Source organism: Barbus barbus, assembly GCF_936440315.1.
Source record: "Barbus barbus genome assembly, chromosome: 17".
NCBI lineage: Eukaryota > Metazoa > Chordata > Actinopteri > Cypriniformes > Cyprinidae > Barbus > Barbus barbus.
The window spans coordinates 3,043,901-3,060,540 of record NC_136745.1 but is presented as its reverse complement, the minus strand read 5'-3'; the positions used below and the strand labels follow the sequence as shown (position 1 = coordinate 3,060,540).

The 16,640-nt window shown below is 38.6% G+C and overlaps 1 protein-coding gene across 1 annotated transcript in view; it reads left to right on the top strand.

Moving 5' to 3' along the window:
• Positions 1-15,484, top strand: part of LOC306882999 (glutamate receptor 3-like) — a 121,233-nt gene extending 105,749 nt beyond the window's left edge. Inside the window, exons 13-18 of the mRNA XM_079438042.1 lie at positions 6,670-6,917; positions 7,714-7,828; positions 11,021-11,088; positions 11,232-11,346; positions 12,542-12,789; positions 14,066-15,484. Coding sequence (XP_079294168.1) covers positions 6,670-6,917; positions 7,714-7,828; positions 11,021-11,088; positions 11,232-11,346; positions 12,542-12,787 — 792 coding nt within the window. The 3' untranslated portion in view covers positions 12,788-12,789; positions 14,066-15,484. The remainder of the gene's footprint in view (positions 1-6,669; positions 6,918-7,713; positions 7,829-11,020; positions 11,089-11,231; positions 11,347-12,541; positions 12,790-14,065) is intronic.
• Positions 15,485-16,640: the final 1,156 nt, after the last annotated feature.

Sequence of the window (16,640 nt, the reverse complement as noted above, 5' to 3'; positions counted from 1 at the left end):
AATGCAATGACATTCACACATGCTTTTTGGAAGCGCTGTACACTGAGTAAAGTTGAGTAACAGTGAGTATACTGCAGAAAAGCAACGGGCAGTGAGGAGAAATATGTTCCATCTGGAAAGCGAATGATTCAGAAGTAAAGATTTAGTGGAGAGTTAGATGGTGCGGCTGATATGAGGTGGATGTGAACAGCACCATAATAAGCTCTGTGGCGAGGACAGAGATATGAGGAGAGGCTGAGAGACGGGTATGATGAAAGCAGCCTGCAACGTGTGGAATATGTTTACTCAGGACATATACAGCTACTGTATATCGATTAATGCACCGATCAAAGAGCAGTATTAGAGCCAGGGGAGGACAGATTGTAATGATTCCCAAATTTAACATACTCTAATTATCTGTTTCCTTCAGGTTTCCTTAATAGTTGAAGAGGGAGCTAAAACGTGTTGTTCAAAATATCTTGCTCAGATTAAAAGGATAGTTCACCTCAAAATGAAAATTTGCTGTTAATTTACTCACCCTCAGGCCATCCAAGATGCAGGTGACTGTTTTCTTGAGCAACAGTTAAGATTTTTGCCGAAACTGTGGTCCTTGTAGATTCACAAAATGCAAGTCAGCAGAGGCCGTCGCTTTGAGTGTCAAAAAAGCATATACAGGGAACACTAAATGAATACCAGTGGCTCCTGATTATATATTGTGGTCTTATGAAGCGAAACGATCAGTCTGCGCAGGAAACTGAACATTATTACCTGTAATCCAGAGCCTCAGGCAAATGGTCCAGAGTGATGTGTGGTTCACCAAATCAAACTTAATCATCTGAAACAGTTTGCCGCTCGAGCAGCACAGATCTACAAATTACTCAATCAAAACTCACTTTCAGACGCCTGAAAGTCACTCCTACTCAAAATGAGCCCAAATACCATCGTATCTAGTGAGCGATGCCGTGTGGTACCATCACAGAGAGGCTCAAAATCACTCTCCAGAACATTCTCGTTCACCGTTCCTGGCTGGTGGAATGATCTTCCCACCCCTATCCGGAACGCCGGATCCCTGTCAACCTTCAAGCAACAACTGAAAACTCATCTCTTTCGACACTACTTGACTTCATCCTAAACTTTGTCTTTTCTATGTATTTATCTTCCCTTGCTAGCTTGTACTTATTTGAACAATGCCTGAGACTTGGTATTACAAGCACTTCCTCTTGTCTGCCTCTTTGAGATGAATCGCTTTGTGCATTACCCAACTGTAAGCCTAATGACTAAAAGTAAATGTATCTGATCCCATGATTAATGAACTGGTTCAGCGCTCCAGTTCCTCAAACAGTCCCTGACCCGAGGAAACAGTTTGACTTGGACTAAAAGCCGATGAGCCGGTGATATAAGCATGTGTGGACCGAGAGCTTGAATGAAGGGTTGAAATGAACGTTTTTTTATGGTTTCTCATTATGTTAAAAGGTGATCTGATGAAAACAAGGTTTATTCACTTCATACTAGTGCTGTCAAATGATTACTCGCGATTAATCGCTTCCAAAATAAACGTTTCTGTTTACATAATGTGTGTATACTGTGTAAAAATATATATTTATATATAAATACACACACATGCATGTATATATTTAAGAAAAATATGTTGTATTTATAAATTAAATATATTTATGTATAATATAAATTATATGAATATTAATATAAACACGTAAATATTTTCAAAATACATACTGTATGTGTGTCTTTATATATACAATATATATATATATATATATATATATATATATATATATATATATATATATATATATGCACAGTACACACATATATTTTGTAAACAAAAACTTTCATTTTAGATGCGATTAATCACGATTAATCGCTTAACATGCTTTAGACATATGCTTTATAACCAACTCAAGAACCTTATAGAGCCAAAAGGGTTTGTGGTTCTTGATGAATGCGATGATACTAAAAAAGATTCTCAAACTGTTGAGCATTTTCTCACATCAGTGGCATGTGTGACAACAGGCTTTAGCAGCAGATTTGTCCCGCGTACAACAGTCAAGCACAGAGACAGCGCTGCAGCTTGTGTCGTCACGCTGAGACCTGTTTAATTCTGCTCTCTAAAAACTACCTGTCTTCCCGAACGTGAGCTAACAGTCTTCAGAAGCACTGCTCCTCAACCTCTCATGGCCCCGTAGAGCAAGAGAAGCAGTAAACACTTTCTTTTCCATTCGAAGCGACTCTGATGTGAAGTTTATATGCCAGGCTTCACGTCTACGGTGCGGTGACACTTTCATTTTGCGAGCTGAATGATATGACCCCTAACTCGGCACAATGTAGGCTCCGGTAATGCTTGACAAAACTGAAGGGAGGAGAGAATGGTTGAGCTTTCCACTTCACGTCACTCTCGCAGTCGGCCAGGAGCAGTCGCCCTGTCTCTAGTCCTCTATCTCAGTTGTTATTCACACATCTTCAGTAGTTGAAGTGACATTGAAGTAGAATGAAGACAGTTTCAGAGCAACAACTCTCTTTTGACCTAAATTGGTATTGTAAGATTGTCTCGCCTCGAAAGAAGGTTTAAACGCTTCCCATTATAGTTGAGGTAGTAGGGTTTGAGTTTGACCACATGATGCAAGGTTGTATCCTGTGAAGCATTTTATCATGGGACAGTATATACTTCTGAGTAGGAAGACATCCCGACACCTTTGACACACTATTTTCAATGTACTAAGATTTAAGGAGCACTAATTATCATCTTGAATACTATTAGAATAGATGGTTGGGATGCAGCAGTATTTTTGTCATGCATTAATGTGAAAATCGGATTTTTAACGTCTTTAACTTCTTTAATCTTTAACTTTGAACTTGCAATGAGTGAAGTATGGTCTTTGTAAATGATTCATAAATGACCACTATTGATATCCTACTCATACAATATGTGTTATTATTGATAGGATCTGGATCTAAATATTGAGTGGTCAGCTATTCACTTTTTGACGTATGCTAATGTTAATGGAGTTGTTTATCGACCTTGATGCAGTAAAACCGCTATTCATGCAGTTTCACTTGATAGCATTTTAATTACGGATAGTGATGTATCTATTATTAGTAGAAACAGTAATGTGGACGCTGTGGGCTTTGTGTTTAGTTGTCATCTTGAGTCACAGTTAACAGCACTTGTAAAGACAAAACGTTTCCGGCTTGACCTGAATTTGACTCATGTTTCTTCTGAATTCTTTAGATCCCCCACCAAAATAATCTGTTTTGTACAGAACGAATACAAATTACAGAAGATGCTTGTTTACAAATGAGTGTCCTATACGGTATATGAAAAAAATAGCATGAAAGTTTGCCAAAATGTCTGTCCCATAAGTGTGACACCCAAGATAAGTCATAATTTGGATGTTTTCTACCATTTTTTACAAATTGTAGTGTTGAATGCCTTCGTCAGCCATGTAATCATGTTACACGAGTTGATATTGGATATATATTCTAATTCTAGTGTACACTGCATTTTCTCCCCACAAAAAATGTTTCTACTTTAGCCCCAGAACATCCCATAAGAGTTCAGTGGTTATACCTAATGATGAAGAAGGCCATCTTAGTCTTTATTATATAGTGTAGATGTATGTTTGGGCGAATATGGGGATATCATGAGGGAATAGGCATGCAATACACAGTGCAGCAGTAAAAACAGCCTCATATTCTTCAGCTGGTATATAATCACACAAAACAATGATTTGATACAATGACTCCCATGATAAAATAGCCCGTAACGGTACACATCCCCAATCACATTTGACAGTTACCATCAGATCCAACAGGCTGAAAGCCTCCTTTGACTTTATTCAAACATAAACCAGCCCAGATGTAAGAAATGCCACTGGACAATTTTCTTTCAGCTGCCAGGTTTAATTCTCCATTCACCAGATGTGTGTTTTCTCATGTCTTGGCACTGAACACAAGTGCTTTCTGAATAACAGCCCTGCCATAAACTTATTTGGTTCTTTGGTGATTTTTAAGGCTCTATTATTGTGTCATTTAGCAACAATCCTATAAAATGTCCATCTGTTCCTCTTGGTGTTCTGGAAGCAAACCGCTTTGACATTTTTGCTGATGCAGTTGTCTATGTTGGCATATGCTGTCATTATTTATGTTCCCCTTGATGCATTAAATAATTCTTGCAGTGACTATTTGAAACTCTACTACTCTGTATAATTGCTACTAAACTACTTTTTTAAGTTATATTTTTGACTCTTTATTGGATGGGAGAGCACTGAGATCAGGAAAGCGTAGGGTGGAGAGAGGGGAACGGGATCGGCAGCTGTATTACATATCAGAGCGCTGCTCACGAAGGTTTTTGGCTCAAACTTAAACTACTTATTTAAATTTAATTGACAGTTTGTTTCAGAAAAAGGAATGGACTAGTAAGTGCGCATAATCAGTTATGGCTGGCAGAGAGTGTTAGTAAGTAGAAATCAAATATAAAGCAAACATGTTTCTGTCAGCCTCAGGGAGACACTTTTAGATTCCTTGAAGTTGTTCGCAATTTTTTTTTTTTTTTTATACTGTATGTGAACACTGCAAACCAGCCCAGATCAAGTCAGCTCTGCCGATCTGCTTCTCCACCAATGAACACTGCCACAACAGATTCTAACTTGTCTAATTCTGGTCTGCTTAGGAACCCATGTTAATACTGGATAAAAAAAGTTACTGAATTAATTCCTAAAACCTTTACTACTCTTTACAACTTTTAATAGAAGAATAAAAATCAGGGTAAATCTGTAGTGCTGCTGTCAAATCCCCACTCGTTAAACTTGAAAAATTAAAAAGACAGTCATTACGACGCCAGCCATTTTAATAGGTTTAACATTAACAACTAGAAAAATACGGTAATTTGACTAGAAACGCCAAAGACTGGAAATATAAAACAGTATTCTGGTATGAGTCAGATGCCTTCGGCGTTCAGGAAGGGTGAATAGCATGCATTGTGAAAGCAAATTGGTTTTGCTTTTTCACATTCACACAATCACAAATTTAATTTGTTATAGGTTAGCATACAAGATTAATGACAAGCACATACACTGGTTTGCAGTTTATGGACCTACGAAACATCTTCCTGTAGAGCAGACAGAAACAACTGAATGTGATCAACAATGTTGTGGGTAACACATTACAATGAATGAATGAATGAATGAATGATGCATTTATATAGCGCTTTATTGTGTATTGCTATACACCCAAAGCGCTTTACAATCATGTGGGGGGGGGGGGGTCTCTCCTCAACCACCACACCTCTTGGATGATGCGACGGCAGCCACAGGACAACGGCGCCAGTGCGCTCACCACACACCAGATACAGGTGGAGAGGAGAGAGAGTCATAGAGCCAATCAAGTGTATGGGGATTATTAGGAGGCCATGATAGACAAGGGCCATTAGAGGGAATTTGGCCAAGACACCGGGGTTACACCCCTACTCTTTACGAGAAGTGCCATGGGATTTTTAATGACCACAGAGAGACAGGACCTCGATTTAATGTCTCATCCGAAAGACGGTAACAAGTAACAAGAGTTACATAATCAGATTGTTTTTTTCAAGTAACTTAAGTAACACATTACTTTTAAATTTACAAGAAAATTGTTACTTTTTCAAATAAGTAACAAGTTACTGTGTTTTCCCATTTAATCACTGAGAGGTGTCAGTGAGAGGTGTCCTGTCCCCACATGTAATAATTTCACTTTTGGTGTGAAAGGGCCTTTAAGGTTGCCAAAATTATAACTTTGAATTTTTTTGTTATTAAAAAATAAATGAGCAAGCCCAGCCCAGGTGTCAAAAAAGTAACATAATGCATTACTTTCCATAAAAAGTAACAAAAAGGAACACAATTAATTACCTTTTTCTTATTAAGTGGTGCAATATTGTAATCCATTACTTTTAAATTGAGTTTTCCCAAACCCTGGAGATTAAAGCATTGAACAGTGGTAGAACTAATCTACTATTCGGTCTATCACATGCTCTGCAATCTTATTGTGAACTAAATACATGATGTATGTAATCCCAGGTGAAAAACAAGTACACTTCCATAATGCACTTAAAGTGCTCTATTTTCGCGCACTAATTTTGTACTTAATACACTAAAAATGATCCTTTAGTACTTCTTAAGATAAACTTAAGATCATCTAAGTGTACTCAACTGTGCTATTTTGAGACACCATGAATATGAACTAAAATGCACTTTTAGCATACTATCTTTGTATTTAAAAAATGTATTTAGCTACCACTTGTAGTACACTTGAACCCATCTTTCATTCACTAGTACACTCAAGTGTACTACAAGTGGTAGCTAAATACATTTTTTAAATACAAAGATAGTATGCTAAAAGTGCATTTTAGTTCATATTCATGGTGTCTCAAAATAGCACAGTTGAGTACACTTAGATGATCTTAAGTTTATCTTAAGAAGTACTAAAGGATAATTTTTAGTATATTAAGTACAAAATTAGTGCGCGAAAATAGAGCACTTTAAGTGCATTATGGAAGTGTACTTGTTTTTCTCCTGGGATTCTGTATCATTTTGGGGTTTATTATCTATTATAAGACATGATGTGTAAATGCAATCGTTGTGCACTTCATGAATAACGATATACGGCCGTATGTCTGTTTTTCTTGTCTCCTTTGCACAGCGTTCAAAAATAGCAGTGTACGAAAAAATGTGGTCGTACATGAAATCGGCCGAGCCCTCCGTCTTCGCCAAGACCACACCCGATGGGGTGGCACGGGTACGAAAGTCGAAGGGCAAATTCGCCTTTCTTCTCGAATCCACCATGAACGAATACATTGAGCAGAGGAAGCCCTGCGACACCATGAAAGTGGGCGGCAATCTGGACTCTAAGGGCTATGGTGTGGCGACCCCCAAAGGCTCAGCATTAAGGTGGGTGGAATAATATAACAATATTCTCCATGTTGTTATAGTATTCCACCTACCCTGATGTCCTGTGTTGTCATTTCCTCTTCCCCTCCCCCCTCCCCTCCCTCCCCCAATCCCTATTATGCCAAAGAGGTAACGGTATAATGCATTATGAATGTTATTTGATTCACAATGATGCTTCTGATCAGTTCTCTCTTCTTTAAATGTTTGTCTTCTTTTCCAGTTTTCCAACCAGATTTTTTATCATTTCGAGACTCATCAGTGGCTAATTTAAGAAATCATTTCACATTTGTGTGTGTGTGAGTGTGCGTCTGCGTCCCTTCCCGTCTCTCTGCTGTCTTTTTTGTCCTTCGATCTTTCTCTCGCTGTCTCGTGTGGCTGTCCTTCCTGACTGTCGTGTTGTCACTTTTAATTTAACAGTTCAACGGTTTTTCAATTTAGCTTGTAAAAGCTGCGCTGTCACTTGTGACGAATGTTAATTGCATGATGTTTGTTGTTGTTACTTTTCTTCTCAATGACAATGTCCCCATCCCGCACACTTCAGTTTGAAACAGCGTAACCCTCCATGCCACCTTGAATATTTAACACTTTCTTTGCTCTGAGCGTCTCTTACCTTCATATTCGTGAAATTCTTAACCAAATTGTGCTCTTTCAACCATTCTGATTACTGCTATAATTGACTCTCAGTAGTAGTAGCTCACCGTATTCAGTAACGTTACCATTACTACTACTATGCTAATGCAGTAGATTGCTCACAGACCTGTGCATTTTCTTACAAGTTATGTTTTATTGTTTCAAGAAATGCTGTTAACCTGGCAGTTTTAAAACTGAATGAGCAAGGCCTGTTGGACAAATTGAAAAACAAATGGTGGTACGACAAGGGAGAGTGCGGCAGCGGGGGAGGTGACTCCAAGGTCAGCCTCAATGTCACCGAAATCGGGTACCATAGTACAGAGTAATCGGCAAGCCTGTTATTCCTGAACCGAGCCAAAAAAAAAAACAACCAACAAAAAAAAACATGCATCCTTTCAGTGACCCCACATTATCTGAGAGCTAATCCAGAACCCTGACTTGGCTAACGGAGGAGAGAAAATGACCAGTATGATTTTGTCCTACTGAGGAGAAGTCACTTTGTTTTTTTACAAACTTCACCTTAGTGTAGCATTCACACACAGATGTTAGCGATGCTGTTTGGTTAGCAGCTGGAGCTGCGCTAGTTCATTAGCGATATTAGCGCTGAGACTGGTGAACTGTTCGTGTTTTAGGAATCGGAGAAAACATCCGCCTGGCAGACAGTAAAGAGAGACTTGAGATTGCCTTCTCGCTTTGCTTCTGCTAGGCAGCTGTCCACGGACGGTGACCTAGTCTTCTTAGTTAGTTTTCTTTTTCTCAGGTAGAATAGCAATAACATTTCACCAATTATTCCAGAAATCAAAAGGGAAGCGTGTGAAGTCCCGCCAACCAGAGCAGTGTTACACTTTATTAGGAGAAGTATGAGAGGACAAATCAATGTAACATCTTAAAACTTTAATGTCTGACAGGACTAATAGACAGCATAGATCAGGACTGTTAAAACACTGACACAAACAGTGTGATCTGAGGCTTGAGTGGCTAAGAATAGCGCACATACATGAGCATTCCCGTCTCCACACCAATCTGCGCACAGGATCAGAAATCCATCACTTCATTTGATCCTGGCTATTTGTCCTCCCTCCATGAGACCGATGTTAACCCACACAGCAGGGTATACATGTGGGACGTGTTGGGCCCAGTCCAGCCCTTATTTTGTACACATGTGGAGGTGAAGATTAACTGACGTGCTACCCTTCAATTCACATCATACAGAAGGGCAAAATCACTTTTATATGGAACTGTTCTTGTTGTTTGTTTGGAGAATAATAGTCAAAATGGGGACACACATGATGAGGGCTAACAGTGCTTTTTCATGTGTGTCTCAGACTTAAAAGTGTACAGCATTAAAAGCCTCATTTTCAGGACCTTAAAATTGGCCAAAGTAGAGCAAGGATGTAGTTTGTATAATAAATGCAATATAGAGCATGAATTTTCTCGACATGTGAAAGGATTTATGAAACCACTAAAAGCATTTCAATTTAACTGAAATTTCTTGCACTCCACCATAAAACTTCAGTCTACATTTGCATAACATTTAGGATTGTAAATGCTAGCCTTTTCTCCACTTAACATATACTCGATTTTGTTAGTGCTAGAATAGGTTGTTTAAACTCATTTTTGGAGGATTTGGGGAAGATTTTTCATTTGATTTAAAGTCAACATGAATTGGCATTCTGTAATGTGACATTTCTGGGAGAAATTGTTTTAGGATTGTTGTTGGATGTTCCATAAGAAAACATTGATGGAAACATTGATAAGAAAACATTTTTATTAATGAACTAGCATTAGATTACTGCACTGACTACTGCGTACTAGGATTTTAGAAATTCTACATAACCCAGAACAGAAAAAGACAACCCAGGTTTATTGAAAAAACATGCCTCCAAAAATGTACCTATATACCCAATTCACTGCAGTTTCCAGCTGAAATGAACAATAGCAATACAACACCAACTTTTATTCATTTTCACACAAATTATGATTATTGTTTTCATGTACAATACAAAGTTATGACATTGAAAAAAAGTAAACAAGTCAAACTAATTCAGTATCAGTATTGGTTAGGTTTTTGGATGTTTTAAAGTGTCACGAAACTGCAAGAAGCAATGCAATCAAAAGGTTGCCATAAGTATATTTTTCCAGTGAGCCTGGGTTGGAAAAAGGCATAAAAATGCCTACATAGCTAGCATAGCCTTGACAACATCAATCAAAAGCAAAAACTGTTTCTGAGGAGGAGCAAGTCATTATATTTTGATCATAATTACCTTTTTATTTTTTAGAATACCATGCACTAATGAACCAGAAATGTGTATTCAGCCAGAACATAAGGCCAGTTTTGATTTCATGTTGACTTTAATTGTCATTTCTTTCCATAGTTTCCTATTTCCTGAAAATGGGGCCTCTCTAATAACATCTGTACTAGTTGTTAGGGAGCAAGTTTTTCAGTACAAACAAAAGCATTGTGCCCCCTGCCTGTGGATGAAGGTGAAAGGTTATGTGAGCTTTCATAATCACCTTCTTTGTTCCAGCTCTCTGTTTTTGCAGTTTGCAGTGATTTGAAGCCCCCATTAGTCGACACGCAGTGGATGGGCTAGCTCTAATGATCTAATGCAGCGAGGCTGCAGTGGCGCGTCTGGACCCAGCCGCACAGCCAGCTGTGGAAAAACACAACAAAAAGAGAGAAAAACAGGAGAGAAATCCACATTAAGCCACCTGTGACAAACAGACATCATGAGTCACACAACCCGTTCTCCTCTCGGCCCCTGGCAGCCCGCTGCCATCCTCGCTGCTGATAGGTTTCCCACTCCAGTCGCTCCAAACGCTCCGAGGATAATTGCATTGTTAATCAATGTCTCTCTCCAAGCTAAAAGAAATGTTAGGACCACATAGCTAAATCAGCAGCAGCCATGAGAAATGTAAAGAACATTTAAGTGACTAATTATGTCTAGACGAGTGATGGCACGGCTTTCTATTATAGTAAAAACAAAACAAAATTAAATTTTAGAGGTTTACATTACATTTTAGAAAAATGGCGTTCTCTAGCAACAGACTTAAAGTCAACATGAAATGATAATCGCAACTCATTTGGCTTGCAATTAAATGTGATATTCTTCAAGAAAAAAAGTGGGACTTTATTTCAGTTAACAAGACCTGATTGCATATCATGTAAAAAACACAGTGTTTTACTTTGCAAATGCTTTGATTATCTGTGTACGGTCTTGTTTACTTTTGTATGTGTGTTTGCCTGTTTGGTTGCTTTGTACTCTCCGCCTGTAATCCGTTCACAGAGTCCTAACGCCAGCTCTCCTCAGCCTGAGCAAAATACTACTGGTAATTTTCATTGGTCTGTCAGTCAGTCGAGGGTTCCAGTGGAGATCCACATTCTCAGATGCTCAAATTAACCAAGACGCTTCTCTGCTTTTATAGCCACGCAGGCGATCTCTTCAGAAACCTGCCCGTTCTTCTCTTAACAGTGTATGCCGATTACTCAAAGCGATACGGGTAGGTCCTGGCACACTAGCTTAGCCCTGGTGAATGGAAGGTACTAGTCAGAATGCCTGCCACATGTGTGTTGATAATGGCCAGGAGCCCTGCTTTATCGCTTTGTAAAGTATGAAGTAGTTAAGACTTGAATAACATAAAATAACATAATATAATGTTATTTATGTTATTTCCCACGTGAAGAACTCCTGTAAACCTTGCAGTATTGAAACTCAGTGAACAAGGCATCTTAGCCAAGCTGAAAAACAAATGGTGGTACGATAAGGGTGAATGTGGAACCAAGGACTCGGGAAGTAAGGTCAGTCGCTGCAGGTCTTTTGTACTGATTCCAAAAAGTGCATTTTGACATATTGTTCATATGCAAGGAACAAACCAATAGTCAATATCTTGATTTAACTCATGTATTATAATAGTAGAATTAATGACTTGCGGCCACACATAAGGAAACAATAAGGACACGTGGCCTAGAGTTTTGCACGATTCCCCATCATTTCCAATGCTCAGCTAAGGGGTACCTATGAGACATATCTTTCTGTTGTTGTTTATTTTAGTAGTTCTTCCAATGAAAGCCCCCAAATAAAGCCGTAATGATAAATTGAATGGGGAATTAGTTAAAAGTGCAAATTGATCAAGAGATTAGATTCATTTTTGTATAGCAATTGTCTTTCTTGCTTATTTTCACTTGACTCGATAACCATTATGCTGCAGTTCTTACTCACCAAACTTCGAATTTAAAATTTGATGTATTAGTGTTGTTACTTATTTGTCTTTTACGCAAGAAAAAGGCCCGTTCATTTATCGAACCTCCTGTGGCGTTAACCGGGAACGTCATTTCTCTTTGTGACAAATAGTTTCAACGCAAGTTTGATTAGACGAGCAAAGGTTGACTAATCTTGTTTATAACGCAAAGGTGATGGTTAATTTGTAGCAACAGACAGAGCTGAAGAGTAAAAATGCAGCAGTTAGACATCAGCTGTGTAAAATTAGCTCCATAAGCGGCAAATAGTGTAATACTAATGGACAAATTTTTAATGGACAAGTTTGGGGGGTAAACTGCAGCAGAATGGTTCAGACTGGTTCTTAATTTAAGTACTCTGGGGTAGAAAATATGTCAAAATATGAATTTGAAAGGATGGAAAGGCAGTTGTTTAAAGTAAGGTTATTAAGTCAGAGGTCTGACCTGTACGTAACTGACCAGCTTCCTCAGATACATGAAGAAGCCAATGAGAAGATCAGGTTAGAGAAACCATCTACATTCACCAGTTATGGTCCTAATTGGCTCATTTGTCTTTAAATGACATTGAGCTAGAACTTTAGACATAGATGGATAATTTCTCTCCATTGGAATCTAGATTCCTCTGGTAGCAGTAGAAATGTAATTTATAGCCAATAGTCCTGCTTGATAGAACATGAGAGGAGTTGTATAGGATAGTGTGTTTTGTGTCAGGATTGCCACTGCAAGATGAAGTAACTATGTCCCTCGCTTCTCTTAGGACAAGACAAGTGCACTGAGCCTGAGCAATGTTGCTGGTGTCTTCTATATTCTGGTTGGTGGACTAGGGCTGGCCATGATGGTGGCTTTGATAGAGTTCTGTTACAAGTCACGTGCAGAAGCCAAACGATTGAAACTCGAAAAGAACACCCAAACCTATAAGCCAGCCCCGCCAGCCAACACCCAAAACTTTGCCACGTACCGAGAAGGCTACAACGTGTACGGAACAGAGAGCGTTAAGATCTAACGGTAATGCCTCTACAGTGACTCTGTGGGTGTGTGTGTGTGTGTGTGTCAAAGCCGGAGATTGTTCTTGTCATTAATTCCAGATAATCAAATCAATGGAGAAGTGCAGCAGCGTTCCGGCTGATTCTTTCCAAACGCTGGCTTGTTTTCAAATGGTTGCATCAGTCAGACTGCGCTACGGCATGCGATGGAGAATAGTCTGGGATATCCAAGTACTACATGTGTATCATGTGGCCCTGAGAAAAACCAAACCAATACAGCAGAAATGGGACAGGAACAGACCTGTTATCTAAATGATTTAATTATATCAAATTCGAACATATTTGGACACTTTTTTCTTCACATTCATCTGTGAATCTCTGTGAAACAAATCTTGGTCATATTTCATTCTGAAGCCAAGAGGAAATTGTATCCGGAACACAAAGCTCATTTCAGAGCTACTAATATGTTTTGCATTATTTTCAGAAGCACTGAAGTAATGCAATTCATCCTGTCCAGACAAAATTATTGGTTTTGATTTATTCATAAAAAAAGCTTAAAATAAATATGTACACCATACTAGTCGATGTCTCTTATGCTGACAAAGGCTACATTTATTTGATCAAAAATACAGAAGAAAAAAAAAGGTAATAACATTTCGCAATATTACAATGGACTGTTTTTTAAAAGTCCTGTGAAGCAAAGCTGAATTTTTCAGCAGCCATTACTCCTTCGTATTTCCAATTTGGTGCTTAATAAACACTTTATTATTATCACTTTGATGAACTGGAAGTTCAAAAGAACAGCATTTATGGAGGTTTTTGCAGTAATGTAGAAGTCTTTATTGTCATGTTTTAATTGAGTGTGTTTTTGCTAAATAAAAGTATTTATTTAAAAAAAACTAACTGATCTCAAAATGTATACAGCATTGTATACTTGAATATTTTGACCTCAAAGTAATGAGAATTGGGTGAGGTGCTAATCTGAGAGAAAACAATAAAATAAATAAAGCATTTCTTCTATGCACATGTCTTTCTTTAGATTTTGGCGTGAAATATGATCAGGATGCATTCTTGGCAGAATTCTGTTGTAATATATCAAATAAATACATTATAGATTTTTCACTTACACTATTGCTGAATGTTCCTCTAAACATGTTGCATTTAAAATATTTAACGATTTAGCGTGACATTTCACAGCAGCTGAAGAGATCAGAGGATAGATGATAACACGAGGTAGAAACAAACACTATTTTCCCACGGCGCGATACTCTCTGATGTGTGTGTGTGTGTGTTTGCAGAGCGGCAGTCTGGCAGCGTGGTGTGACACCTTACAGAGACGGCTGGATCTTCAGGAGGGTTTGCCGCCCCTCTCGCCCACTCTCTCCATACACATCATCTCCAGCCGACACAGCACGCTCACACAAGACCACGGCCCGCCTGGACCGGCGCAAGAATTGGAATCGATTTCTTCAGTGCCTTATGGAATATTCAGAGTATCACACTGATGCAAACTCACGGCAGAAGCATCGCATCGCTCCAATCACTCAAACCCACGGAATGCCATCATCACCACCACCACCATCATCATCATATCTGTGAAATAAAACCTCCATGGACAGCGCGAAATAAAGCCATCACTTGCACACCGAATGAGCCGATCTGACTCGAGACGTCTTCTCTGGACTTTGTGGAACTTTGGGTCGAGCAAACGCTTGTAATTCTGTAAATTTGCTTTCACACTCGTTCAATCGGTTTATTCATTTATCAGATTACGGATCGTTTCAATTCCAGATCAGGATCTTTGTGAGTCGGTCGGACAGGTTGCAGTATATCATGTGCTTTTCTTTTGTCTGATCTATATTTCTCAGAAGTTCAGAAGCTATAAACCCCATTTGACCTTCACTAATAGTGTTTTCACATGAGCTTCAAAAAACCAAAAATCGCCACACGATTGCATTCATTCTCACACACAACACACATGTACTTACAGACATGAACTTCCAAGATTTTGTAGTTATCACAGCATACTGTACAAGAAACTGAAGCTATAAAACGGATCACATTAATGTAGATAAACCGCAATTCACAAAAGGACATGGCTTTTACGACGTAGTATTTGAGTACCTCATGGTTTTCCGAATATAAATCGCACATGAAATCGAGCTTTGAGATTTAGTTTTATTTGACGAGCATTATTGGTGTTTGGTGAATTATTTAGCAAACGAGACTAGGATTAATAACATTTACAATAGATTTATAAAAGGAGCTAACGGGAAGCTAGCACATTTACATTTTGCTGTGACATTTTTGTGTTGGAGAGAAGGAAAACAAACTGTGACTCCATGGGACTGAGGGTCTGGCCCGTCCCATGACCATGGACAGATAGTTTTATAACGAAACGCTTTTAAAAGACTACAAACGTGGAAAACAAATCTGTACATTTCTAGTGAAGGATTCACAAGCGAGTGACTGAATTCCCAAATTTTCTATCTGCATGCGAAAACTTGTGATTGCCAAGTAAAGCCCTGCGACTTCTGTTAGATTCTAGCGGGTCGGTAGAAAGTGGGTTTCAGCTTTCGTATCTTGACCTGTTCCTAACCTGTAAAACTGCAGAGGACGTGACCGGGCGGCAGGCTGATGTAAGACGTGCATGCGTGGCTGGCGTTCCCCGAGCCCTGATAGTGAGGCCTTGTACAAAGAATTTTAATACATTTTGTAAATAAAAAAACAAAACTGTATTGAAGCATGCGTGGGGGCTTTTTTATGCACACAATCAATCTGTGATCCTCAAAACACCAGAGCAGGTTATAAGTGCTGAGACGAGGTGGAACACAAAGAAAGCATCAGCTTTTTAAAGAATGACACTTTGTACCTACACAACATTTTAAGAACAAGCCATTCTTAAAGTCAAAAAAGGAGCTTCACCTTTAGGAAAATGTTGTAATATATTGACAAGTGGAGTCAACACCACATACCTCAGAAAACAGAACAAGATTTACTGTTTTTTTCCATGAAGTAAATGTGTTGTTACAAGAAAATGCCTTTTGGTTATTGAATTAAACCCAGTTTTTTTTTCTGGAATTGATTAAAAATTCCAATCAGATCAAAGTCAACAAGAAGAAACGGTCTTTGCCACCTCTGATGTGTTAAAACAAGCTAATTTCATGTTGGGCAATAGTTTAGCCAACAGTTTAGATAATAGAGCTTAATGACAATCTTTGTAATCGACCTGGAATAGAGTTTGAACTGTGATTTAACTCTATTAAATCCAATGGCCTTTAGCAGAGACTGCACTCAGAACAGCACAGCCTCGCCTTTGTTTCTTTAAATAAAATTTTTTTTTGCTATTCAAAATTGTGAACTGTGAGTATATTCACTATGAAATGTATAAATACATTTGAACAAAAGTGACCTGATCTCTTGAAAATATTTAGACAATTAAGCCACACTAATTTTCAGCATAATCATTTAAAGGGATAGTTCACCCAAAAAATGAAAATTGGATGTTTATCATGCTTACCCCCAGGGCATCCGAGATCTAGGTGACTTTGTTTCTTCAGTAGAACACAAACAAAGATTTTGAACTCAAACCGTTGCAGTCTCTCAGTCACATAATGGCAGTCAATGGGACCCACGGCTTTGAGAGTAAAAAAAACATACACAAGACAAAACCAAATTAAACCCTGCGGCTCGTGACGATACCTGAGGTCTTAAGACACAAAACAATCGGTCTGTGCAAGAAACTGAAAAGTATTTATATAATTGTTTACCTTTGATCCACCGCAATGTCCAATTGTCCTGAGCACGTTCACAACAGCAACCATAACTTCAGTCAATCAGGCTCAAAAGTTGGGAGTCGGTGAAAAGTCAACA